The sequence below is a fragment of the Delphinapterus leucas genome, chromosome X, assembly GCF_059928025.1.
Source record: "Delphinapterus leucas isolate spDelLeu-1000000601 "Yukka" chromosome X, BTC_Dleu_Yukka2, whole genome shotgun sequence".
Classification (NCBI taxonomy): Eukaryota; Metazoa; Chordata; class Mammalia; order Artiodactyla; family Monodontidae; genus Delphinapterus; species Delphinapterus leucas.
Window position 1 is genome coordinate 124,572,297 of NC_143150.1, and position 24,964 is coordinate 124,597,260.

Below are 24,964 nucleotides of genomic sequence, written 5' to 3' on the forward strand. Positions count from 1 at the left end.
GTATATATAACTGAATCGCTTTGCTGTACACCTGAAACCAACACAACATTGTAAATCAACTATACTTCAATAAAATAAAGTTCAAAAAAAAAAAGAGAAGTGTTTCTCTGGAAATCCAGCATCTCAATGATAAAATCCTAGAAAAAGATAGATTTTAAAATAATACCCAGGCAGTCCATTCCTAAGTCTTGGGCATTCCTCACAAATGATTGTCAAAAGATAAGAGGCAGGAGTTATTATGCCCAATCTTTCTATGCTGATAAAATTTTTGATTGTGATGCAAAGAATCAGGTGGTTTCCATCAAACGTCACTCACCGTTGAGTTTTCGAAGAGATTTGAATGGAATCATTATAGAGACATTTGGAAAAAAGTCCACACCAAAGCAGAGCAGAGATCTTCGCACTCATTTGAAAATACAAAGCCCTTAGGTTTGACATTCACCCTAAAAATGGAAAAGAATAACTTCTTAGCATTTTCCACTCAAGTTTAGATGAAAAGGGCATCTTAAGCCAAGGGAAGACATGCAAGGGCAGGGACTACACTTTTTTTTTTTTTCTTCGGTACACGGGCCTCTCACCGCTGCGGCCTCTCCCGCTGCGGAGCACAGGCTCCGGACGCACAGGCCCAGCGGCCACGGCTCAGACCCAGCCGCTCCGCGGCATGTGGGATCTTTCCAGACCGGGGCACGAACCCGTGTCCCCTGCATCGGCAGGCGGACTCTCAACCACTAGCGCCACCAGGGAAGCCCAGGGACTACATTTTATTTACGACTCTCTCTGTGGCAAATAAAATACCTGGCATGTACCGGGCAGGCAATAAACACCCGTGGAGTGAACGAATGACCCAGTGCTCTGGCTTATTAATATGTAGTTGACTGTAAGCGTTGATTCAAAATCAACACATCAAGGATGGTGGCAAATTAGCATTCAAAGCTCTTTAAATATATTTGTAAAAGAATTCTTAAATTTCACAAATGGAGATTCCACATTATCTGTGAATTTCCTTTTATTATATTTAGGTGGATATTAGCAATAAGTATGGAGAAGAATGTCCCTGTATAGTCTCCTTGATTAAAAAAATATATATATATTATATATATTTTAAAAATTGTGCTATCGAGCATGATATTCACATACTCAAAAGTATGTTCAAAAACATGTTAAATGAGGTCCCCATCAATTAAGAGGGGAAGAGAGTCTGTTGAAGCCCTAATATTTGTCCACTACTATGCAAGGCATACTATTGGATGTAGAAGAAAAAATACACAAATGTGGGGCTTCCCTGGTGGCGCAGTGGTTGAGAGTCTGCCTGCCGATGCAGGGGACACGGGTTCGTGCCCCGGTCCGGGAAGATCCCACATGCCACGGAGTGGCTAGGCCCGTGAGCCATGGTAAATATAGGTCTTTGAAACGTATCTTCTTCTTAGCTTATTTCATGGCACATCTGTGTCTTAAATTTCTAATTTAGGCCCTTCTCCTTACGTGTAAATAAAATATAATTGAACTTCAAATTGATGTTTCATTCTCTTAGATTGGTGTGTAAGCCACTCTCAAAAAGTGTGAAGCGCTTTCAATGCTATGAAACAATGTTTTCAGTTTGCATTATTGAACTAAAAAAAGGCTCAAGATTTTTCTTTTTCTTTTTTTGGCCATAATGTTGTTTCTAAAACGTGCTGCTCTTTCTAGTAAGCACAAAATTGGCCCCATATGTTTAGAAAGAATAGAAAATTATTTCATTTTGTGTCTTGAGGTGTTAAGATGCTTCTTTAGGGAAATAAAGAGATCTTCCCGGTATATTTCAAGGAGATATTATCTAACTCACAGGACTGTGGGAGGGGATGCAATGATTATCAGGGGTGGAAGAGACCCTGCACCGGGGAGGGTTTTTTAAGACTTCGTATGACTCCCCCCAGCTCCCCCATATACACAATCCTCAGAGATACAGCCCCAAAACTATGCTACTCTCCTGGAAAAATAGCTTGAAAATTCCATCTATTGGAAGACTGAAAAGTGTGGCTGTGATGGTTGAGGAATTTGTGAGGTTTAGAAATGAAAAGACTGTCCCAAACAAGCCTCTTTTACTTCCTCTCTTTTTGCTTTATTCTTCCTGCTCAATTCAAAGTTTGCTTAAGTCCCAGCCCAGACCTGACTGTATGACCTTCGGCTTGAACATAAGCTCCCTTGGCCTGTTTCCTCCTGGGGGTTTGCGGGGGAGAGGGTCGAATATGCGGTGGCTAGGGTCTCCTGCAATTGGAAGGATCCCTCATTCTAACGGTGACCCTCAGGTCCCCTTCGTGCTTGTGAAAAACATTGTCCACTCGAAGCTCAGTAACAGGGGTATAAATCCCCATACTGATTCATAAACACTCCAGCCATCTGGGAAGACCCTCTCTTGGGAAGAAAAAAGAACTCTCTTCCCCCATCAAAAAAAAAAAAAAAAAAAAAAAAAAGCAGCCTCTCCTCCCCACTCCCACCCTGCATCCGTGTCCAGGTGCAGCAGCGAAGTGTATACAACGTGATACATGCAGAAGCTTGTCAATTTCCCCATACCACACACCAAGCGCCAATCCTTACCAGATTTTTCATTTTCTTTCTTTTTTTTTGGGGGGGGGGTAGCTACGTTTGAGCTTTGTCCTCCCAGGAGAAAGGTATTCTCTCCCATCACTTGATTTCATGATTCACCCCTTTCCCCTTAACGCTCACTTTTATTTAAAAGCTGAGGAACAGTTGAGTTGTGTGCATTCCTTACAATCTGATTTCATCTCTGCATTGTTTGAAAAATGCACAGAGCAAACAGCTACGTGGGCTTGGTTTATCTTTGTGCCATGGACATTTTCATTTTGCCCACACCCTTCCTTACAGGCAGGAGGAGAAAATGCAGGGCTGGAGGGCCAGGCTCCACCTTGAGAAGGCTCCCAGACCTCTGTGTGCTCACTGCTCTTTTCTCGATGAATCCAGCAGGCTGAGGCCTCTCAGGTTTGGCAGTTGCCTGCACACATCCCCTTTCCTTGCAATGCAGAGTCTTCTAGGTGATGATCTGGTTGACTGTCTAAACCACAGATAAATGGTTTCCTGTGCATTTCTCAAAATAAGTGTCGAGCCAAGGAAATGAAATCAACCGGCTTAATAATCAGCAATTTGCCCTCCACCCTCTCCTTAAAAATGGATATTTTTGCAAGTCAGTTGTGGGGGCGGGGGGCGTGACGGCAGACGAGTTTAACGTCTTGAACATTTGCATTGTAAATCTTAGCTAGCTTTGCTGAGCTATTAGATCAACTGTCACTAAATGCTGTTTCCACTTAGTAAAATTAACTTATTCTTGAAAAATTTGCACCCTTCCTTATATAAGGGAAGAATCCATTAAAGACGTTTGTTAAGACATCACTTTTCCTTTAAAAACTTGGTACTCTTATTTCTCTCTTTCTGCACATTAAACGCCCCCCAAAACAAGGGCTTGGCTTTTACCCACCAGTTAAAATAGGCATTTCAAATGATTGAGAAGTTATCAAGGACTCAACGAAGGTAAGGCCTGACTGTAGGTGAGCCAATTAAATCGTATTAGATTTAAACAGCACAAATTCCATTCTTGTCCGGCTGGTGTCCTTTAAATCCAAAGACAGTTTTCAGTATCCAAGTTGAGAATTAAGTCATATTCATTAACCGTTAAGTGCACTTATAAAAGCAATCTTAATATTGAATTTGAACCAGCCGTTAGACAAAGAGGAAGCACGTATCTTCAATCCTTTTATAAAGCAGCTGTTAAAATTGTCATTTTCTCCTTATCTGACAGGACTGATAATTGTCTAAGTAACTCAAGTTTGACACCTGAAAGTGTGCTGTGACTTACCACCACCTTAATTTTCTTGATCAGATGCAATAAATTCAGTGTCGGCTTAACAAATAACAGACCCTTCAACAGTTAAGCACTGCAAATATTTCTATCAAAGTTTGCGTTCAACGCTAGATACTAGGAATTCAATGACCGTAAGAAAATGATCTCCTAATTAATTACCTAGTGTAGACGAGCTATTTCACATACCTGGATGAAACCCATTTCTGTGTCGTTTTGCCCAAATGACCAGGTGTTTGTCATCTATCGCTCCCCAGGGCACCCACCTTTGACCCTTTTGCAAAGGTTTCATCTGAATAAGATGCTCCTTTCAGAGACCATACTGTCACACCAACCGGGTTTTAAAACTTTATTTGCATATTAAAAAAATTGTGCATTCCAATAATTAAAATCATTTGAACAACAACAAAAAAAAATGGCACTCTGATTAAACTGCATTTTACAGCCCGCAGGACACCTTGGACCAGCTTGCTCTTTACTCTAGATTTCACTGTCGTCCCACCCAGCCTCCTTCACCAACATGCAAGTTCTTTTCCTTCCCTGCCAGCCAGACAGGCGGATGGGAAGCAGGCGCGGCCTTCGTTGTCAGTAGTTCTCCTTTCTTTGATGTGAAAAAGGGCAGCACAGTCATTTAAACTTGATCCAACCTCTTTGCATCTTACAAAGTTAAACAGCTAAAAGAAGTAAAATAAGAAGGCAATGCTCGTGGAATGTACAGTGCATATTGGCGGCGCACGCCTCATTACGACTCGCCTGCTTGCTTCTCCTGTTCAATCGCTGCGACCGGAAAAGAAAAAGACAAAAAAAAAAGATGGAGGGGGCTGGAGATGCGAATTCAGTATAGCCGAGCATAGGATTTCAGTACTTTCGTTTAAAGACATCTCTCCTCATCAGACAAATTTCTACAAGCACAAATAGGCATTCCACCACGAAATATTTATGTGATATACAACATTTGAAGAGAGAAAAGGATAAAGGCATTTGCATATTAATATGGTATATTAAACGCTCAATTATTAGATGATTAAAGCCCCGTGTTTGTTGGCTGCAAGGCAATTTTCAATTAACCTTTCCATGCCGCGTGAATCACAGAACTGTCAGCTCCTCCCCCGCACTCCCTGCACCCACCCCAATTCTCCCAGCCCCTCCCATCCTCTCCTACCCACCCCGCCACTCCCGCTCGGCCTTTTCTAAAGAAGGGGGGTGGGAGGGAGGCTTACTTTCTTGTGAAGGCAGTGGATTTTTCTCTTTCGTTTCTGTTTTCTTCAGTTTCGACTTATCGAATTTCTCAATCTCAGCCATATCGGGTTTGTCAGACATGGCTGCAGAGGAAGCTGCAGGTACAAAGCCAAGAGCGAGATTGAGGGCGGGCCACCTACCCTCGTCTCTCCCGACTCAGAAACGCGCCTCTGCCCTGTCTCCTGCCGTAAAACCCACTTTGCCACCTTCCGCTTTCATTCAGGGCTAAAGATCATCCTCTTTTTACAGGAGAAAGAGAGGGCCCCCGCCTTTAGTATTTCAAAACGCGGGGGGTCAAATTGGGAAGATCGCCCACACAAGGAGGCCGAATCTTTCAGAACAGTGAAATTAACCACTGTGGGTTAGCTACTTGCAGCGTTTCAACATTAGAGAAAAGTGAAACCATTTCAAGCTTAAGGGGAAGAAAATCGACTTAGAGTTCTTAAAATGAAGCCAAGCCTGCACAAAATGTTTCCGTTTTCTATACGTGGCCTCTTCCCCAAAGATGCGAGCCGTCCTGCTTTCTTCTCTGCTCACAAAGGCGGCAGCTGCTGCCGGGCGCCACCGACCACCGCCCTACCCGCTTCCTTCCTTTCGCTCAACAATGGAGCCAGCCGCACACAAAGCTGCCCCCCACACCCTCTAGATCAACGCTGATCTGCATTTAGGAGCGACTCCGCAGCTCTGCACACATCCCCCTGCAAGAAGGGCGTTTTAAACATTTCATAATACAGCCCAGCCGTCTTAAACCTAAACAGATACAGCCCACGAAGCCATCAGAGGCGAGAGAAAAAATGTGACCGTGAAGCTCCGGGCTTTGGTGGGTGTGAGCCGGAACAAAGCATCTTTCTGTTCCTGATTCATCATCGCCTAAGAAGCGATGCAGAATGCTTTTCTTTGGGGGGCGGGGGAGGAAAGAAAAAAAAATGTTCCCTTCGAAGCTGCCATAGCAAAACGCGAAATTTTTAAATACTTAAACAAAAAAAATCACCGAGTTCCCGACCCCGTTACCCAGCATCTGGAAGGGTCTAGCACCCCCAAGCTCCCCAGGGGCCGCCTTTCCCGGGAGGACCACTCTTGCTCGGCTTCACGGATGCGGGCGCGGGGCGGGAAGGGGAGCAAAGGGCAGGAGGCAGGGGCCCCCGGGCTCACCGGAGCGAGTTACGAGCGAACGAGGTCCAACCTGCGCAGTGGTCGCCGCCGAGTACCGGGCAGGGCCCGCCGGGCGCCACTATATGCGCGCTCATATGTAAATGAGGTGACGTCACCGCCGGCGCGCTTAACTCCTTCGCGCCGCGTCTCCGGAACGGCGTCCGCGGCCTGCCTGGCGTTGGGGGCTCACACCCTGTGTCCACCCACGCACGTAACCGCAGCGAGGGCGGAAAAATAAAACGCGCACAGCCCACCCTGCAACACTTCCTTCATAGTACATTCCCCCAGCCCCTTATGTCTGTTCTGTCATCATGGATTTTTGCAGCAGCTGCGCAAACCTGTTCTTGGGGACCGGAGCGTGATAACTAAGGGCCTGGGTGGTACCTAGGGGGGACTGGCATTCCTTTACTGCGAAGCTGCCTTTGTCCGTTACAGACATCCCCAAGCCAGGGTGCGGTGTCCCTCGCCCCAGGGCCTCGCCCACTGCAGCGGTGCGATTCCCGTGATTTCAGCTTTCAGGCCAGTGGAAGCCCTACGCCCCACCCCGGCCTTCTTTGTCTCCTCGCTGCCATTCTCCTAGACTTGGGTGGGAAGTAAAGCACCCTTAAGTGATTAAAAAAAAAAAAAAAGTTTTCTCACTGTAACATGCATATTTTTTAAAATGCTGTAAGTTTGGTTAGCACCCAAATCAAATAACCGGAATATCTGCGGGTTGGCGGTGAATTTACCGGGAGTTTATAGAGTACATCGCCTGCCTCTTAGGAAAATAAGTCAAGTTCAAGCTCTGCTATTGACTTGCTGCCGGACAAGGAAGAAGTTCTTTTACTTTCCTGTTCCTGATTTTCCTAAATTACAAAAGTGATTGCCAAGGAGGCCCGGGTGGAAGGCCAGAGACTGCACTCCCATTATCTCTAAAATCTGAAGATTCAATTTAAAAATCGAACTCCGTATTTTGAAAGGAGTCTTTCGAGCAGGATTCCATTTTGAAGTGCGTTTCTGAGTTACATCCGGAAATATGGGAGCTCTAGGTAGAGAGTTGTTTTCAAAATGGCACCTGACTCTGAATACTAGGGACCCCTCCCCTTGGGCTGAAATCAGTTACAAATACCATGGGGGGAGGAGAGGGGAGGTGCACAAGGCCTGTGAAGGGAAAAGAGCCAGGTTGTGAGAGTTTTCACATAAAGCAGTATGCACAAAACTCCTTCCCCCTCCCTGCGTCCTCAGAAAATGTTTCCAGAAACCCCTTGCTAATCTTGTTTATGGCCGAGGCTTTTGTCTCACTGGGGGTTGGAGTCAATTGTTATATAGACCCATGAAAGCCACTGCAGGAGCACCTCCGACTTCCCCATTTCTGCGTCCACTAGACTTCCTTCTTCCTGGGGAGGGAGGGGGACAGGGTGGGCAGGGGCAGGTGACCGTCTGGTTCCCCAGTTCACACTCTGCTGGGTCGCTGTCATTCTGCTCCCGAATGAGGGCACTGGACTTTTTCATGCAGGCACAGTATGTCATCTCTCTGGTTACACGTCCCCCTGACCCTCCCCCAGTTGACTGGCCCAAGAGTCCACTTCATCGTGGAAACTCAGGAAGGAGCGTGCAGGGTGGATTTTTGGCCCTTTGCAGCCGTCAGGTGCTTCGTGCTGACACCATTTCTGTCGGGTTCTGGGAGTCCATTTCCCCTCACCCAGCTGCTGTCAAGAATCACTTCTCTCCTCCCCGAGTGTCCGGATGACACAGGTACGACACTAAGGCTCCCTGCTTCTCCCCAAGGCCTTCTCCTCAGGCCTTGCAGCGCAATGTCTCTGAAGGCAGTGGCGGAGTAGAAATTTGTAAACCCTGGACCATTTTTCTAGTTAGGCAACAAGCAGCCTTCCTTCTGCCTGTCTCTTTAGAAATGGATAGAGAGGAAGGGAAAGAGAAGGAAGCAACTCCCTGAAAGGAAGAGTGGCTGCCATGTTAGGCTTGACTTGTGGACTTTCCGGGGGTTCTAGGAAGAATGGAACGGACAGCGGGAGGCAGATGGCAGCAAATGCGAACTCAAGGAATATTCCCGAGACTTGTGTGACCCTGGCCTGTGAATTAATTTTTCTGTGTATTTTCTCATCTGTGAAATGGGATCATTCAGTACTTAACCTTCCACAGTTGCTGGGAGGCTGAAATGCTTCAGACAGTGTGTGACAGCGTTGTTACTGTTTTGCTTTGTATTATTATTTAGGATGCAGGGTTGAGGAAAAAATCCTCAGTGTTTGGAATTAATTGCACATTTTAGATGTTTTTGTATTAGTTCTTTCTCTTTTAAAGTACCAGTTTACTGAGATTTTCATGAGATCTTTTGCTAATTTTTCAGCCAATAAAATTTCAGTCAGGCATTGTAATAGCGGCTTTATGTTTGTTTTCGCCTTTCATGCCCAGGGCCTTTCCATGAGGAGAGGTTTACAGATACGGAAACTGAGGCTTAGAGATCCAGCATTGGGATAACTCGGCCAGTAGCCACTCTGTACTATTGACGCTGAGAAAATTCTTCGCCCCCGGGGCCGCCCTGGGTCTGCACCTGAGACTCACCAGGAAGAGCGGGAGGCAGGCTGCCTTGTGTCTCACAATGCCTGGTACATAGGAGTTGCTCAGTTAGCAGTGAAGGATGGCATGGAACTGACTGGCTTCAGTGAGGAAGGTCCTTGCACCTGGCTCAGCCCCACTCTGCACCTGTGACTCTAGCCACCTTGCTTTCTTCTCTTCAGTCCTTCCAGTATTGATGCTTCAGACGTCAGAGATAATTCCTGCCTCCTGGAAGCTACCGTCTAAAATGGGTTAGCACGTGCTGGGTCACCAGTTCTCAAACCCAAGAAAAGACAGAGGCTTGGAGGGACAAAAGAACGGCGGCGTGTGCCCGGGGCTCAGGACTCTCCAGCGAAAGCTGACTAGACAGCCCACCTGAGCCAGGCCCTGTCTTCCTCTCCTCGGGAGGCCACAGACCCTGTGAAAACCGTGCCAAGAGAGCCTGCGCTGGAAGGTGGCCACGTCGAAGCCTGTGCCCAGTGGAACCAGGAAGCGGTGTCAGGGCACACTGTGTTTTATGTTGCTTTCCAGGGCAGGCCGGGGACAGATTTGTAGCTATTTCCGAAGCTGGGGAAACAGCCCTTGAAATCTGAGTTCAGGAAAATTCATCCTATTATTTTTAACCTATTACATTTTACGCAAGGCACTGACCAGAGAAGAGGAGGGGCAACGGGGACTAAGCAAGGCTCCCGACTCTTTGCGTTCTCAGGCCCAGGTCCCTTCGTCCACTTTTCAGGGCCTCCTTCCATCTGCCCCCACCTGCCTCAAGCCACTTTCCCCTGTGACCCTGCAAGCTCCATCTGTTCATCTAAATCTCCTTAAAGACCCAGCCCGAGTCCAGCCTTGATGACAGGGAGGTGATATTTAGTGGCCTAGCTGTATGTCAGACCCTCTGTTGAAGCCCTTTGTGTACAACATCTGATTCAGTTCTCACCCTGTGTAGTGGCTGCAAATATCCCCATTTTACTGCTGAAGAAACTGAGGCTCAGAGAATTGAAGCAACTTGCTCAACATCTATCTACCAAGTCTACGTGCTCTCACGGAGGCCCGTCTCTACTAGGATTCCCAGCTCGGCGGGGGGCTCCACGTTGTACTCCATGCAATGGAACAGAAGGCTCCCTCAGCTAGGGGGCTAAAAAGGAGGGGGCAGTACCAGGAGAGCAGGGAGGGTCAAAGAACAATCTCGAGAATGTCGGACCCTGGGCTGCTTAACTTTCCTGTCCACTTTGTTGATCTGATGGAATCTTAGAGCCAAGGGGAACTTACAGGGGATCTCATTCAACCTGGTTCCCTTCTGTGGCTTGAATTCACCTCTACAACATCCCCTCAAGTGGTTCCTCAGCCCCCTCACAGCAATGGCAACAAAAAGAAGGCAGAGAACCTTTGAGTACATGCAGGGGGCGAGGAGTAGCTTCCTTTAGCCTGGGGCTTGCATCGAATGAGAGAAGCTGACAGAGGAAACAATGTGGAGAGGCAGGCAGGGGCCAGATGGTGTAATAACAATAATAACAACAAGAACCACCACAACAAAAGCAACAGCAGCAGCAATCATGACCATAATAATAGCAAACATTTCTTGAGGGCTTACCATAAGGGGGGAGCTTTCCATGTGTAATCTCCCCAAATCCTTGCAGGCATCTCTGACAGAGGCACCCTAAGGTCCCCCATTTTGCAGGTGAGGGAGTCTTGGAGAATCAGATAACTTACCCCAAACCACACAGTGAAAGCCTGAGGCAGTGTCTGAACCCGGACTGGCCGGCCTAGAAGCTGCCTCATTTAAACACTACAGTTTTCTAGAATCCTACCCTAAGGCCTTTAGACTTTTGTTCTGTAGGCCACATCAGGGTAAAGTTATATATTCCATCTCAAGAAACCATCCAAGGTTTCCATCATTAAAACTTTTAAGCGTAGATATCATAGATATCATAATAGGTCGTATCAGTTAAAAATTTGCCTGCTCCAATTTTCAAATGATTTCATTACAGACACCCAATCTGCCCTTTGCCTTCTCCTACATAGCCTGGCACGCTCGCAATAAAGGGGATTCTTTATCTTGAACAGTGGCATTTTCACACAGCTTTTCACTACTTTAATATTTTTCCCAGCAGTCATTCATATTACAACGGTTAAAACAAAACTAGTAGGTCAAACAACGTATCGGAAGGGGGGGCATTGACAGCCTCCTGTGTTAAAAATGAAACTATTTATTCCGTTGTGAAGCAGAACTATCATTAGCAAGTAATAAGTGTTCATATGTTGTAATGTGCTTCTTCGCTGGGCGTCAAAGCTTTTCTGTAGCATATAGTTCCCAGGTCATCAGCAGAAGGTGGTTAATGGCTTTGTGGGGAGAAAAATGAAGCTCAGGTGGGCAATGGGCAAGTGGCCCAAATTTGGGGGGACACCTCACGTGGGCCCTAATCAGCCTTCTTGGCTGACCCTGACCATTTCCCCTCCCCCCGAGGCTGGTTTCTTGGGCCTGTGACCCGTGTTGTCGCACAAGGCCCCACCCTCACAGAGGCCCTGTGCTTGGCTTAATGCTCTGCTGCTGCCATCTTGAAATTCTTCATAATTCTGAACAAATGGCCCCATGTTTTCATTTTGCCCTGTGTCCCCAAGTTATGAAGCCAGTCCTGCCCCTTTCATTCTCATTCCCTCTGTGCCCCCAGTGCCCCTGGCTCTTCCTAGGACCCAGGAATGGGTCCATTGACTCATCCGTCTCTTCCTCTGCCTAGCACGCCCTCTCTCGTCATTCCCACCCAGCTGCCCAAGAGTGGAAAGTTTGAGCGTGTGCACGGGACAGTTCAGCCTCTCCACCGTGTGCTAAGCTTCAATCTGAGCCTAGTTGTCCTTGGAGCTGGTGACCCGGGGAGGTCACCACCTTTTCCTAGGACCTGTGCTGGGTGCACATACCAGGTCTCTTCCCTTCCTTTCTGCCACGTTATTTTTTCCTGTCTGACGGATGCCTGCAGTAATCAGCTTACTTGCGCATCAGAACTGACTGGCACATACCAAGGCCAATGAAGGAGCAAGCCTTTACCAGCACGTCCACCCATTTCCCCAATTCTCTCTGATACCCACCCTCCCTGGAGCCTTCCCAGGGAAAGAATCCCATAGACATAATTTCCATCAAAGCAAGAAGAAGAGGAGGATGTCATCTTTTCACACAAAGGCCCAACATGGGGCAAATGAAAGCACCAGGAAAAAGAGAGTTGAGTTCTAGGCTTATACTGTGCAATTTATAGCCAGGAATGAATTGTCCGAGTTGGTCAAGATGATATGGACAACTGGGATTCACAGACACTAAAATGACCAAATCTCACTTTAGCAAATAGATTTAACTAAAGATGTAAAAGCTGATCATATTCTTCACAAAGTTAAACACTGAATATCCATACGACCCAGCAATTCCACTCCTAGGTGTATGCCCAACAGCATCGAAAGCATGTACTCAAATACTTGTACTCTTGTTCATAGCAGCACTATTCCAATACCCAAAAAGTGAGAATGATCCAAATGTCCCTCAATGGATGAATGGATAAATGAAATGTGGTCTAACCATACGATGGAATATTATTTAGCCATCAAAAGGAATGAAGCGCTGATGCATGCTGCCACGTGGAAGGACCTTGAAAACCTGCTAAGTAAAGAAGTCAGATACGAAAGACCACACATTCTGGATTCCATTCATGTGAATCATCTAGAATAGGCAAATTCCATAGAGACAGAAAGGAGATTAGAGGCTGCCAAGGAATTGGGGAGGGAGGAAAAGGGCGTGATGACTCAACAGGTCCAAGGTTTCTTTTACGGTGATGAAAATGTTTGGGAACTAGTTAGAGGTGGTGATTACACCGGACTGTGAATGTACTAAATGCCACTGAATCGTTCACATTAAAATGGTTAATTTTATGTTATATGAATTTTAACTCAATTTTTTAAATGAAAAAAGAAAAGGAAAAGAAAAGAAAAGTGAATCATAGTCCTGTTTCCTCACAACCCAGGGTCTGGTTATGAGGAAATGGGAGGCGAGTCAGGGTGGAGTGAGCTTTGGGGTTCTTAACTCTTTTTGTGCCAGGGCGATCTGAGGAAGCCTCTAGACCCTTTCTCAGAATTACATAAATGCAGAAAATAAAAAACCCGGGATCACGAATGAAAGCAATTCTATTTCCATACAGTTACCAAAAGAGTTGTAAACATTGTGATGCAGTAATATACATGCTTCCTCATGCATTTAAATAGCACAGTCTACGAGGAGGTCTCATACCCAGCATAAATTCAAAATAGTGATGAGTGTGCAGTGCAAAACGTGAACAGATATGAAAATATCTGTGATTTCTGTTGTTGATGCAGTCACAGGAACCGCTAATAACAGAGGTTCCTTGCTGTTACGGACTGAGCGTTTGTCTGAATGAAGGCTGGTGTCTACAAGCCAGGAAGTGGGCCCTCACCAGACACTGAATCTGCCAGCACCTTGGTCTTGGACTCCCCAGCTTCCAAAATTGTGAGAAATAAATGTCTGTTGTTGAAGCCACCCGATCTGTGGTGCTTTGTTACAGCAGCCCGTGCTGACTAAGAGATGTGCCTACATGCATACTTGAAGGAAATGCTTACACTCAGGTAGAGGTTAATGAAAATAAAGATGTAATTTTTGTCTAAGTACATGGATTCTCTCCAAAGACCACTTGAATGACTGTGGACCCCAGTCTATTTAAAAGAGAGGTCTCTTGAACTACAGGAAGTCACCAACAGGGTTTCTGAGAGAGAATGGAAGAGATGGTATGGCTGCCAATAAACCGGATAAGCCACTGAAGAACTCTGCTTTGGAAATTTAATTGACTATTTCCCCCTGCCCACTCTCTGCATGGCCTAAATTCCACAGTGGAGAGCAGCAGATTACCTAAAAAGGTTTAGGCACCAGCTCAGGGGAACCAGCAAACTGGACAACAGTTGGGAAAAAAATTAATTTAAATTAAAAAGACCAGCTTACAGCTTACAGGTGTCACCTTACATTCCGGGCTTCAGTAATTCTTCTGTAATACATCTCACATGTATCTGGTGTTTCTCAACTTTATCAAGGCATTTTCTCATTTTGGTTGTCATTTTACCCTTCAAGCATCCTTATGCAGATAAAGGGGCTAGGTGCTGGTATCAGTCTTTCGCAGAGGATGAAACTCAGCACAGAGAGGTTTAGTGACCTGCCCAAGGGTATTCAGCTGGTCAGCAGAGCCAAGAACACCAACCCAAACTCCTTACTTGCAACTGTGGGCCCCTAGTCCTTTAGGCATGATTTTAGGTGCTAGAGCTCAGATAACACATACTTCAGGAGAAAGGTTCTAGATCTAGGATTAGAAGGAGGCAAATTCAGTCACGTATGAAACTCAGTCATCTAAGGGCAGTATTTTAACTAACTGTAGGATGACTGATTGGTAATGGAATTGTTCCCAACGCTAAGCAAACGAAAGCACACTGGCTTTTGTTGCGGTGGCGTGTTTTGTTTGTTCGTTTTTGTCCTCCAAGAATCATTTCTCAGATTTGAACCTCCATGTGCGTGCTTGGCTTCCAAAGACCTAAAATGCCTCATTCATGAAAATGGCTTGCCCGACATATTTACACACACGCTCTCCCCACTTATTTTTATTACTTATGGTCCTTGGCACAAAGAGTAAGCATACATTTGGACTTCAGTCTATTTTTCTATCTACATCCAGACAGGGACATAATTTTAGTTTGGGCCAGGAGGAGGTATTTTAACGTCTGAATTTTCTATTTTGTACTCTATGGCTATGTTTGCAGAAATGCCTTACTTTTTTAGCTAAAATACTTAATCTGGTTTTGCATAAGAAAGAATGCACTGGCCTTGGTCCCCAGTTCCTGGGAGGGAGCCTCTAAACTTTTGGAATTTCCCAAGTGTTTGGAGTGTCTTTGTTATTCCTGATGGGCCCCTTGGACCACACCTGATTGTTTATGATAACAAGGTGACTTACAGAAAAGCTGCAAAAACACAATGAAGATTCATCAATTGGTAATATTTTGCCACATTTGCTTTATCATTCTCTGACTCTCGCACTCTTTATCTATCTATCTATCATCTATCTTCTAAACGCTTTGCAAATCTGACAACTTTTACCTCCAAATAGTTGGTGCACATTTACTAAGATCAAGAACCTTTTCCAGCATAGCCACTGCACAGTTATCCGTGCCAAGAAATTTCACATTGCTCCAACACTGCTATCTTAGCTACGGACCTAATTCACATTTTGCCCATTAGCCTGATAATATCCCTATAACAATTTTTCTTTTTCTGATTCAGGTTTCAGTCCAGGAGCATGTATCACATTGAGTTGTCATGTCCCATTAGCGTCTTTTCATTTAGAATTTCCTCAGCCTCTCTCGGTGTTCAATGACACGAATATTTTTGAAGACGACAAGCCAGTTGTTTTGTGGAATTTCCCTTGAATTAGGTTTGCCTGATGTTTCCTCGTGATTAGACTGGGGCTTTGCCTTTTTTGGCAGGAATACTACACAAGGGATGCTGTGACCTTCTCGGTGTCTCGCATCAGGAGGCACGTGGTCTTGGTTTGTTCCATTGTTTGGGATGTTAACTTTGATCATTTGACTAAGGTGTTCTCTGGCAGGTTCCTCCACAGTGAAGCCATTATGCTTTGAGATGTGCTTTTGATTGTATCTCTGTTTCTTACATGGTGTGGCTCTTTCAGCGGTCTTTGAAAAGAACTCTTAGCTCAGTAATACCACAAAGTGGGTGGCTTACAAACAACAGATATTCCTTACAGTTCTGCAGGCTGGATGTTGAGATCAGAGTGCCAGCATGGTCGGGTGAAGGCCCTCTTCAGGGCCACAGACTTCTCATTGTATCCTCACATGGCAGAAGGGCTAGGGAGCTCTGTGGGGGTCTCTTTTACAAGGGCACTAATCCCATTTGTGAAGGCCCCACCTCCTGATACCATCACATTCAGGGGTAGGATTTCAACACATGACTTTTGGAGAGAACACAAACATTCAGACCATAGCACTCACTCATGGTGGGATGAATTGTAACCTCAAAGCAGGTGAATTACTCTCCCCACTGTGCACAAACCCACATGAGATTCTGTACAGCACTGAAGGACATGGAGAAACCATGTCAGCGCCATCCCCGCTTACAAGTAACTTAGCTGTCACTTGAGCAATACCATAGTATTCAGAGTGTACCCCGTTTCCCAAGGAGAAAATTTAAAAAGATAAAACATGGCAAATATATTTTCACGAAGTAGATCCATGAGGGTCTTTCCTTATTAGACGCTAGGGAATGGGGTAATGGAGGCTGCTCACTCAACCTGCTTGCTGAACCTCTCAGGATATAATTCTGTCTCAAAGGGCAGACCAGAAAGTTGGAGGATTCCCTTCCACCAGTGCCCTACGCAGTGTTTAGAGTCTCAGAGGGTCTTCAAGTAGCCTGGCATCTTAGGTGTTTGTGAATCATCTATTAGTTGAGGGGAATTTACTCTCCACCTGTCCTGCTGGGGGACGTGGGTTGAGCCACTGGAGGGATTCGTGGCTGACAGTAACAATAACGAGGCTCATCTGTGGAGGGCTTGCCAGAGCCAGACGCTTCTGCATTCCACTAACGACCTGGTTGGGTAGGTAGAGTGAACATGTTTTACAGAGGAAGAAACCAAGGCTCAGAGATGTAACACGCCCAAGGTTGCTCAGCGAGGGAGACCAACCAGTTAATGTGACAGTTTAAGTTTTCTTTTTCAGCATTTGATTTGCATTTTCCACCCTCAAGCAGGGGTGGCGAGTAAGGAGAAGGTGAGATTTCAGATACCACAAAAATTGTTAATTGGCCTTTGACTAGGTCAGTCGAAATCGGTTTTTTATTTTGGGGGGTGTTTTTTATTGTTTTTTTGCTTTGATGGGAAACACACTAACATTTGTAGCACTAGATACTCTGTATTGCTCTGTTGGATCCTCTCAATAACCCCATGAACTTGGTCTAAGGATGGATGCTCATTTTACAGATGGAAAAACCGAGGCTGTAGAGTTTGGCAAGTGGCTCGTCTGGTTCCAGAGTCTGGTCTCTAAGCCCCTCTCACTGAGCCAAAACTGATGTAGGGAGAGATTTCCCCCCCACCATAGGAGGCTTTCAGATGCAAATCGAACAAGGAACCCTAGTCTGTCCCTTTCAGACTGACAATCTGAGAAGGTTGGATGATGCCTCAGGTTGGTCAGAATGCAGGGGAAGGAGAGCGAAAGCAGCTCTCACAGGCCCTGGTGGGAAGTATAAATCCAACTTTTCAGGGGTACCGGTGGCTCTCCAAGCATTTCCAGCGTGATCCAGCGATTCCACTGTTAGAATTGTTTTCAACCGCCGTATTTGGACACAAAGATATCTACATCTGCATCCACATACATATATATATATATATATATATATATATATATATATATATAATACATACCTAAGTATATACTAATTAGATCAGTTAAATGTAGGATAGAATACCCAAACAATGGAAAATGATGCAGCCATTAGAAAAAGATTGGGGCAGGTTTATTCACGATGCCATGGAAGGATGTCCAAACTATACTCTTAAGTGGAAAAAAGAGAACCTTAGAAAGAGTGTATGGTCTCCTCTGTGCAATAAAAAAGTCAGGGGTATCGAGACAATTTCCAGAAGGGAGTTTTAAGAACTATGAATAGAGGTTACCTCTGGGGAAGGGAAATGGACAACCCTCTATTATTTACGTTTTTCCCAGAAGCATGTACTACTTTTATATTTTAAAATATTTTAAATATCACTTTATGTTTTACTTTCCTCTTTTATATATTAAAAAAAACATTACTTATGTTGATGGTGGGGAAGGCTATGTACGTGGGGGGCAGGGGGCATATGGGAAACCTCCATACCTTTCACCCAGTTATGCTGTGAACCTAAAACCGCTCTCAAAAGTAAAGTCTATTAAAAAATATAAAATAAAAAACTATATATTATTTTATCCTTTCCTGCCAAAAAACTTCATAAAACCAACACAAAGGGAGTTGAGTATGCATTTGAAAGAAATCGAATGTGACCTTGGACTTGGGGTTTCTTCAGTAAGAAAACACCTTTGAAAGGAAGTGAAACAGGCAGTCAGGACTGAGTAGGGGCACTTCCTGCTTAGCTGCACTTGAAGGAACTTGTTTTTTTTTTTTTTGCGGTATGCGGGCCTCTCACTGTTGTGGCCTCTCCCGTTGTGGAGCACAGGCTCCGGACGCGCAGGCTCGGCGGCCATGGCTCACGGGCCCAGCCGCTCTGCGGCATGTGGGATCTTCCCGGACTGGGGCACGAACCCGTGTCCCCTGCGTCGGCAGGCGGACTCTCGACCACTGCGCCACCAGGGAAGCCTGGAACTTGTGTTCTTAAAGGGGCAGGAAGACAGTTATTGTCAAGACTGTGGCTTTTATAATCCGAAATCAAATTGGCTGTAGACAGGTCCCCAGCAGACCTCCGTTCTAGAAGGCAACTCAAGTACAGTTTAGTCAGCCAGCCCACCGCAGGCCCAGTTCAGAGCCATCCTTCATGAGAGCAGCTGTGCCTTGGAGGCTCTCCCATAAAATGTGAGCAAAACATTACATTTTGGTGAACTGAACTATATATTAAGTGAGGTTGGGAAGCTGCTCCTGGAATCATATAATGATGTATGTGTGTGTCTGAATATCCACGGATTGGATATTCATTTTTAGATGTTGCCGTTATTTTGCATCTGCTAGCTCATTCTTGCCTCCTGACAGCCCAGTGAGGGTGTGATAAGGAAGCTGGCATCCCATTTAGAAGGCACGAAATGGAACACGTGGTAAGTGACATGCCCAAGGTCTCTGGGTGTGTAGCAAGGCCAGAAGCGGGTCCCAAGCCTAGAAGGTTGGCTTCTGGTCTGGCGCCCCTGCAGGGGAGGAGCCGTGGTTTCCTGGGGTTTCCTCATCCATCCGTCCGTTTATGTGCAAGTAACTTTCCACCGACTTCTCCTGTGCCTACCTCGAGGGTTAAGTGCCCATGGAGCACTGCGGTGGGAGTTCTGACCAGGGAGGCATCCACATGAGTAGTGGATGGGGGAAGCCTGGAAAAACAGGTGAGGCTGGCAGGGATGGGAGTGGCATCTTGCCACCTCTCTCCGCCTCGAATCCATGCCCGTAATCCCCAGTGACTCCCACTTGGCTACATTGTGGGCTTCAGATCCTGGGAGACGAAAAAGAGTGGCACAGAGGAGGTGGGGCGTGGGAGATAGAATGGAGCATCTTCACAGCCCCTGTTCCTTCTCACGTCTGCCAACTGCCGCTTTCCCCTGTGAATTATAGAACAATCGCCTCCCAGGAAGCTGAGCAGAGAGGCTGCACACACCCGCCCTGCAATCGCCATCATTACTGACATTATTGACATGATTCTGGTGCCCTGGTGAAGACTGTGTAGCTGGGCCGTGCTCGTTTCCCGGAGAGTTCCTTGTGCAGGCTTAAAGGAAGGCTGTCTTCTCCCTCTTCCCACCATTTCCCATCACACCCCAGCAGAGATGCTAGGTTTAGCTGGTAGAAAAGCAGAATGTCGCAAGATTGGAATTTCAGATAAATAACAAATAGCTTTTGAGTATAAGTTATCCCATGCAATAGCTGAGACATTTATATTTAAAAACGATTAGTTATTTATCTGAAAGTCCAGTTTAACTGGGCATCCTAGAGTTGATCTGGCAATCGTACCTTGAGGGGGGAAACTTAGACCCATTCACAGGTTGATCCCTACTTCAGTTGTCTGTCCATCCAGATGCACCCAAACACAGACAGACAGACAGACACACACACACACACACACACACACACACACACACACACACAGAGAGAACAGCACTTAGTAAGTTTCAGGCCTCTCAGTTCTCCCTCTAGGGCCTCCTGCCAGCCCTGCCCCCTTGGGAACGAGGAGAGAGGGGGAGGGGAAGGAAGAGAAGGGCGGGGGAGGGAAGAGGAGGGGTAGCTGAGAGCTCAGACAGCCGAGCAGATGGGAGCCGCCCGCAGGATAAACAGGCCTGCGAGGCTTGGAGCCGATCCACCAATCACGCCCGTGTTCAGACCCAGAGAGCCTGTGTGTCAAGACAAACGAGCCAAAAGACTTCCCCGCGCTCCCTGAGGCCTGGATAGGCCTGGCTGGATCTGTGCAGTTAGCCAAGGCTCCTCCCCCGCAAAGGCTGGCTTCTGCCCGGGCTTCTGGTGGCCACACAAAGGCGGGATTCAGAACCAGCAGGCGGGGAGACGCGGCTCCTGGGCACACAGAAAGTTTCAGTGCTCTCGCCCCTCTGTGCCTTCCTGGTCTCACTGGGCAGAGAATGACTGGGAGTCCACCAAGGGCCAGGCAGTGTGCTAATGGGACAAGAGGACGCCTGCCCTTGCATTCTCTCTTTCTAATCGACTCGATCGATGTTTAATTTACATCAAATAAAATGCACTCATGTTAAGTTACCGTCCATGAATATGGACGACCATGTATGCCAGTGTCACCGTCATCTTGGTCGCGATACAAAATATTTCCATCACCCTAGACAGTTCCTTGTCTCTCAGCCATTTTAGAGACTTGGCCTTAAATGGTGCCCTACTGGGGGAAGCTCTGACTTCCAGAAGCAGGATACAGTCCTCACACCCCCTGCCCCGGAAAGTCTTCTGTTGTGACAGTTGTTCCCCTCGCTGCCATTTGTTTGTTCCCTGTCAGGCTGGGTCTCCTCGGTGGGCCTAGGTTTCATTTCTCTTTGTATCTCCGGCACACAGACACGTCAGCCCTGAAGGAATAATGCTTGCTGAATGCTTCCTGGGGCAGAGAAGTCCAGCCCTGCAAGCAGGGAGTTATTGTCATTAATGCGGAGAGCTCGATAAACAAAGCAAGTTGCAGCCATCAAGCCCTCAGCCACTGCAGCCGCCCTGACTGTGCACCCTGAGGGGATTCAGGATGGAGAAAAGCAGGATATTGGCCCTCGATAGCTAAGGTACATATCAAAGGAATGATCTCAATGAGCCCAGATTCTTGCATCTTCCCATATAAAGAAAACTGCTAAATTCGTTAACCTGAGACTTCCGGTTTTCTTTAACAGTGATCTTTTAATGTTCTGACTACCTGGTATTTTTGCAAAAACTCCTATATATCCTAGCTCCCCGCCCCTTACCTCTTTGGAGCCGTCCCTCAGAGTTTTCGAGAGGTTGTCTCCTGGGTTCAAGTCCGCAGTTTGTGTGCCGAATAAAACATAATTCTCAACTTTTAGGTTGTGCTTTTTCTTTCTTTTTTTCAGTCGACAAGGCTATGTTGGAGGACCAGCCCACAAGTCCTTCTTTCCAGGCCTCCAGGGCAGGCGGAAGGCTTAACCCAACCTCAGGACCATAGTGTCAGCTGATGGTCCCTTCATTCCCACTGGCGATAGAGAAGTAATAATAAAGATAATATAATAACTTATATAGATGCTTCTGATCTTCTATGTCATTCAGGATCATCATAGAAAATCTGGAGACTATGATGATAACTGACATTTATGGCCTGCTCATCAGGCAAGCCAGGGACCCGTCTAAGCACTGCTCATTTAATCTTCAGAACAAGGTAATATGGTAGGAATGAGGTAAGAACTAGTATTGTTATCCCCCTTTACAGAGGGAACCAGCTTACCTAACTTGTCCAAAGTCCCATCGCTAATAAGTGGGAGTTGGGATTTGAACCCAGGCACTTGGGCTTGAGGTGGGTCACTCCTCGGGCCCCTACCCAGTGTAAAAGAAGAATCTGGGAGAGAGTTGGAAGAGGATTTCTTTTCTTTTTCTGGTTTTCTTTTGTTCTAATTGCATAGTTTGTTTCCTCTGAAATTTACAATTATTGTTATATAATTATATGCAAGGAACACAATCAAAGAACTGATAATGCCTCTGAAAACTGGACTGGAATATTTGGGGGAAAAATCCAAACTGAGAAATGACTGAATGTATGGCCAGTGACAGCTGGTCTTTTTAGGAAGTGAAATCAATTTTTGTCTTCTCAAAAATTTCTTCTTCCTGAAGCAATGTATCCTGTTTGCTACATGCTCAAAAGCAACGTTGGTGTAGGTGACGACACCCACCCCAAGACACCCCAGAAAGGCCAGGTCATCGGGCATCAGAAGCTTTTCCTTTTCCCGCCATATGCAGATTGTAACCCAAACTCGTCATTTTGACTTACCTCAAAATTGTCCATTTCTCCCCATTTCCCTGCCTCTGCTCCAGGAGCCCCTCATGATTGTGCCCCTGGAGTGTCATCAGAACAGCCTCTTCTAGGGTGTGCTCTTGCCCCGGCCTTCCCTGCTCCACACTGCCCCCTAGGGTTAGTTCCCTGACCTGTGTCCACATCACCTCCTGCTTCTAAGCCTTTTAGCACTTCCTATCACCAGCAGGCTAGAGGGCAAGGGCCTCTCTGGCTGGCCTGCAGAGCATCACGTTTGGAACGTGTACTATCTACCAGCACGCTTCTGCTTCCTCCAAGTCACCAAAGCTGTAGCCACAAGGGTTTATCATCCCTTATGTGTATTCCTCTCCACGCCTCTACTTCCAGACCACTGTGCACACTGTTCCTGCTGCTAAGAATGCATGAGTCTCACTTCCAACCTCACAACAACCTGAGGAGACAGCCATTGTAGCACAGATGTTAAGAGAGAAGGCTCTGGAGTCAGACTGCCCAGGGTCACACAGGAGCCTGGCGCTTAGAAGGGCCCTGTGCTTGGTCTAACGTATTGCTGCCACCATCTTGAAATTCTTAGCCACTTTGAAGAAAGGCACTGGGCTCACAGATTATGTCATGGTCCTGACTCTGACACTGACAAGCTGTGTAACTATAAAATAAAGATAACAGTAAAGGGCTTAGAACAGGGTGCATGACACTGGGAGTGATCAATAAATAAGACACATCGTTATCCCCCTCACACACGAGGAAACAGGCTCAGTGAGTTCATCAGCACCGCAAGGCTGTCACGTGATAGAAAGTGACATAATTCACTTTCACTTCTCTGTGACTGTGAACTTTCCTGTGTAGCCCTGGCTCTTCTTAGCACATGACCACATCTGCTCTCAGCGTATTAACTATGTGACAGTAGTCAAGGCCCGCCCATGCCTCTTCTACTCCTTTTTCTAAGGCCTTGAAAGTTAGCTGAGCACAGAACTGGTAATTCTCACATTGATAAATGAGGACAGAGTAAATAAGTGACTGGCCTAAAAGCTCAAATCCAATTACCAGCTTTGCTGAAATAAAGATGGTGGCATCAGAGTCTGGGGCTCCTGGCACCCATTCATCAGGCTGTCTTGAGCCAGAACCCTGTTCCCTCTGCAAAGAGGCTAACAAACACACGATGGCCTGGGGGGAAAGGCTAATTATGGGGCCAATGGGAAGACATGTAGCCTTGATCTTTCCTGCAGCTCCCAGATTGCACTGCAGGAAGTGGGGTAGGTAGCTCCAGATGCTACCAAGAGATGCTTTTAATTGTCCTGTAGCTGTGACAGCTCAGCACCATGATTTCTGGTGATGCTGAGGTGCAGTACTATTGCTAATGTCAGCGTTCATTCACACATTCATACGTTCTGAATCTAGTTATTATGTTCTGGTCTCGGGGAAGGTACCACGCTGGCAGAAAGTGACACAAAAGTGAGGAGAAAACTATCTTGCCTTTAGGGATTAGAGAAAAGGCTGACAGGGATGCCAAGAATTACAACCATATGGTAAACACTAAAAGCCAGGTATTATGGGAACTCAGGGGTGAAAGCAAAGGCCTACAAAGGGCAAGGGAAAAAAGACTCCCTCAGGAGGTGGAATGTGAGCTGTGACTTGAGGGGTGACGAGGCCTAATTGCCAGTCCACTGTATTCCTTTCCTATGGCTGCTGTAACAAATGACCACAAACTTAGCAGCTTAAACAACACAAATGTATCGTCTGACAGCTCAGGAGATCAGAAGTCCCTCACAGGCCTCACGGGGCCAAAATCAAGGTGCTGGAGGGCTGTGTCCCTTTCTGGAGGCTCTAGGGAAGAAGCTGCTTTCTCGCCTTTTGCAGCTTCTAGAAGCCGTCCACATTCCTTGGCTTGTGGCCCCTTCCTCCATCTTCAAAAACAGCAACATTGCATCTCTTTGACTCTTCCCCTGTAGCTACATTTCCTCTGGTTCTGCCTCCCTCTTCCCCTTGTGAGGACCCTTGGGATTACATGGGCCCCACCTGGATAATTCATGACCCTCTCCCTGTTTTCAGGTCAGCTGACTAGCAACCTTCATTTCAGCTGCAACTAAATTCCCTTCTGCCATGTGACCTTCATATTCATAGGTCCCAGACAGTAGGATGCAAACATCTTTGGGGGCCATGATTCTGCCTACTGCCCCCATTTTATAGATTACTTACTGTGTGGCCTTGAGCAGTTTGTTCTAGACTCTCTGAGCCTGAGGCTTCTCATCTGTAAAACGTAGAAATAACACCTGCCCTGCCCATCTCACAATGTTGATCTGAGAATTTAATGAGATAGTGTATGTGAAAGAGCTTTAAAAAGAGTAAAGCCCTATGTTGGCATATATGTTCCTACGGGGGGATGGGATGACAAGGATGTAACCTCTTGTAAGCATATGCTACATTCTAGGCAGGTACTACAAGATGGTTTATCCAAGATGGTCCACATCTCTTCCCAGTTCCACATTCAGTGACGTCACACTGGTATCTTGAAATCAGCCACGGTGGGAGAATTTACACTACGGAAATTGGCAAACACTACAAATCGGGGGGCTTCCCATGCCCCGAACCAGTTGTTAAACTTTCCCAGCACATAACAGCTTTATCCCATTTATTTAAGACAAACCATCCGACATGGTTATGATTGCCTTAGAGTACAGATGAGCAAGGTGAAGCCCGAAGCCAGTGGTAAACCCGCGTAAGATCACGCTCATGGCGAGAGGCGGGTGAGGCCAGCTCGTCACATGCTCCAAGGCTCCGGTCCCTCCACCACACCCCACGACCATGCTACACCCCACCTCCCCACCAACTCTGCCTGCCCTTGAGAGGGCAGTTAGTCTAACTGTCCAAGAGAATCATGGGACTTAACAGCATGTTTAAAAATATAACCATCGGGCTTCCCTGGTGGTGCAGTGGTTAAGAATCCACCTGCCAATGCAGGGGACACGGG

The 24,964-nt window shown here is 46.4% G+C and overlaps 1 protein-coding gene and 1 long non-coding RNA gene across 4 annotated transcripts in view; both read right to left on the minus strand.

Annotated features, from left to right (window-relative positions):
* The window catches only part of LOC111167215 (uncharacterized), a 69,520-nt gene extending 67,072 nt beyond the window's left edge, over positions 1-2,448 (minus strand). Inside the window, exon 1 of one of the 3 annotated variants that reach the window (XR_016391418.1) lies at positions 317-2,448. This is a non-coding gene — a long non-coding RNA (uncharacterized LOC111167215). The remainder of the gene's footprint in view (positions 1-316) is intronic. The other 2 variants (XR_016391417.1, XR_002642748.3) reach the window with 2 other exon arrangements.
* Positions 2,449-4,185: 1,737 nt separating this feature from the next.
* The window catches only part of TMSB4X (thymosin beta 4 X-linked), a 50,317-nt gene continuing 29,538 nt past the window's right edge, over positions 4,186-24,964 (minus strand). Inside the window, 3 exon segments of the mRNA XM_089904798.1 lie at positions 4,186-4,594; positions 4,596-4,627; positions 5,071-5,184. Of these exon segments, the coding sequence (XP_089760924.1) occupies positions 4,517-4,594; positions 4,596-4,627; positions 5,071-5,170 (210 nt within the window). The 5' untranslated portion in view covers positions 5,171-5,184 and the 3' untranslated portion in view covers positions 4,186-4,516.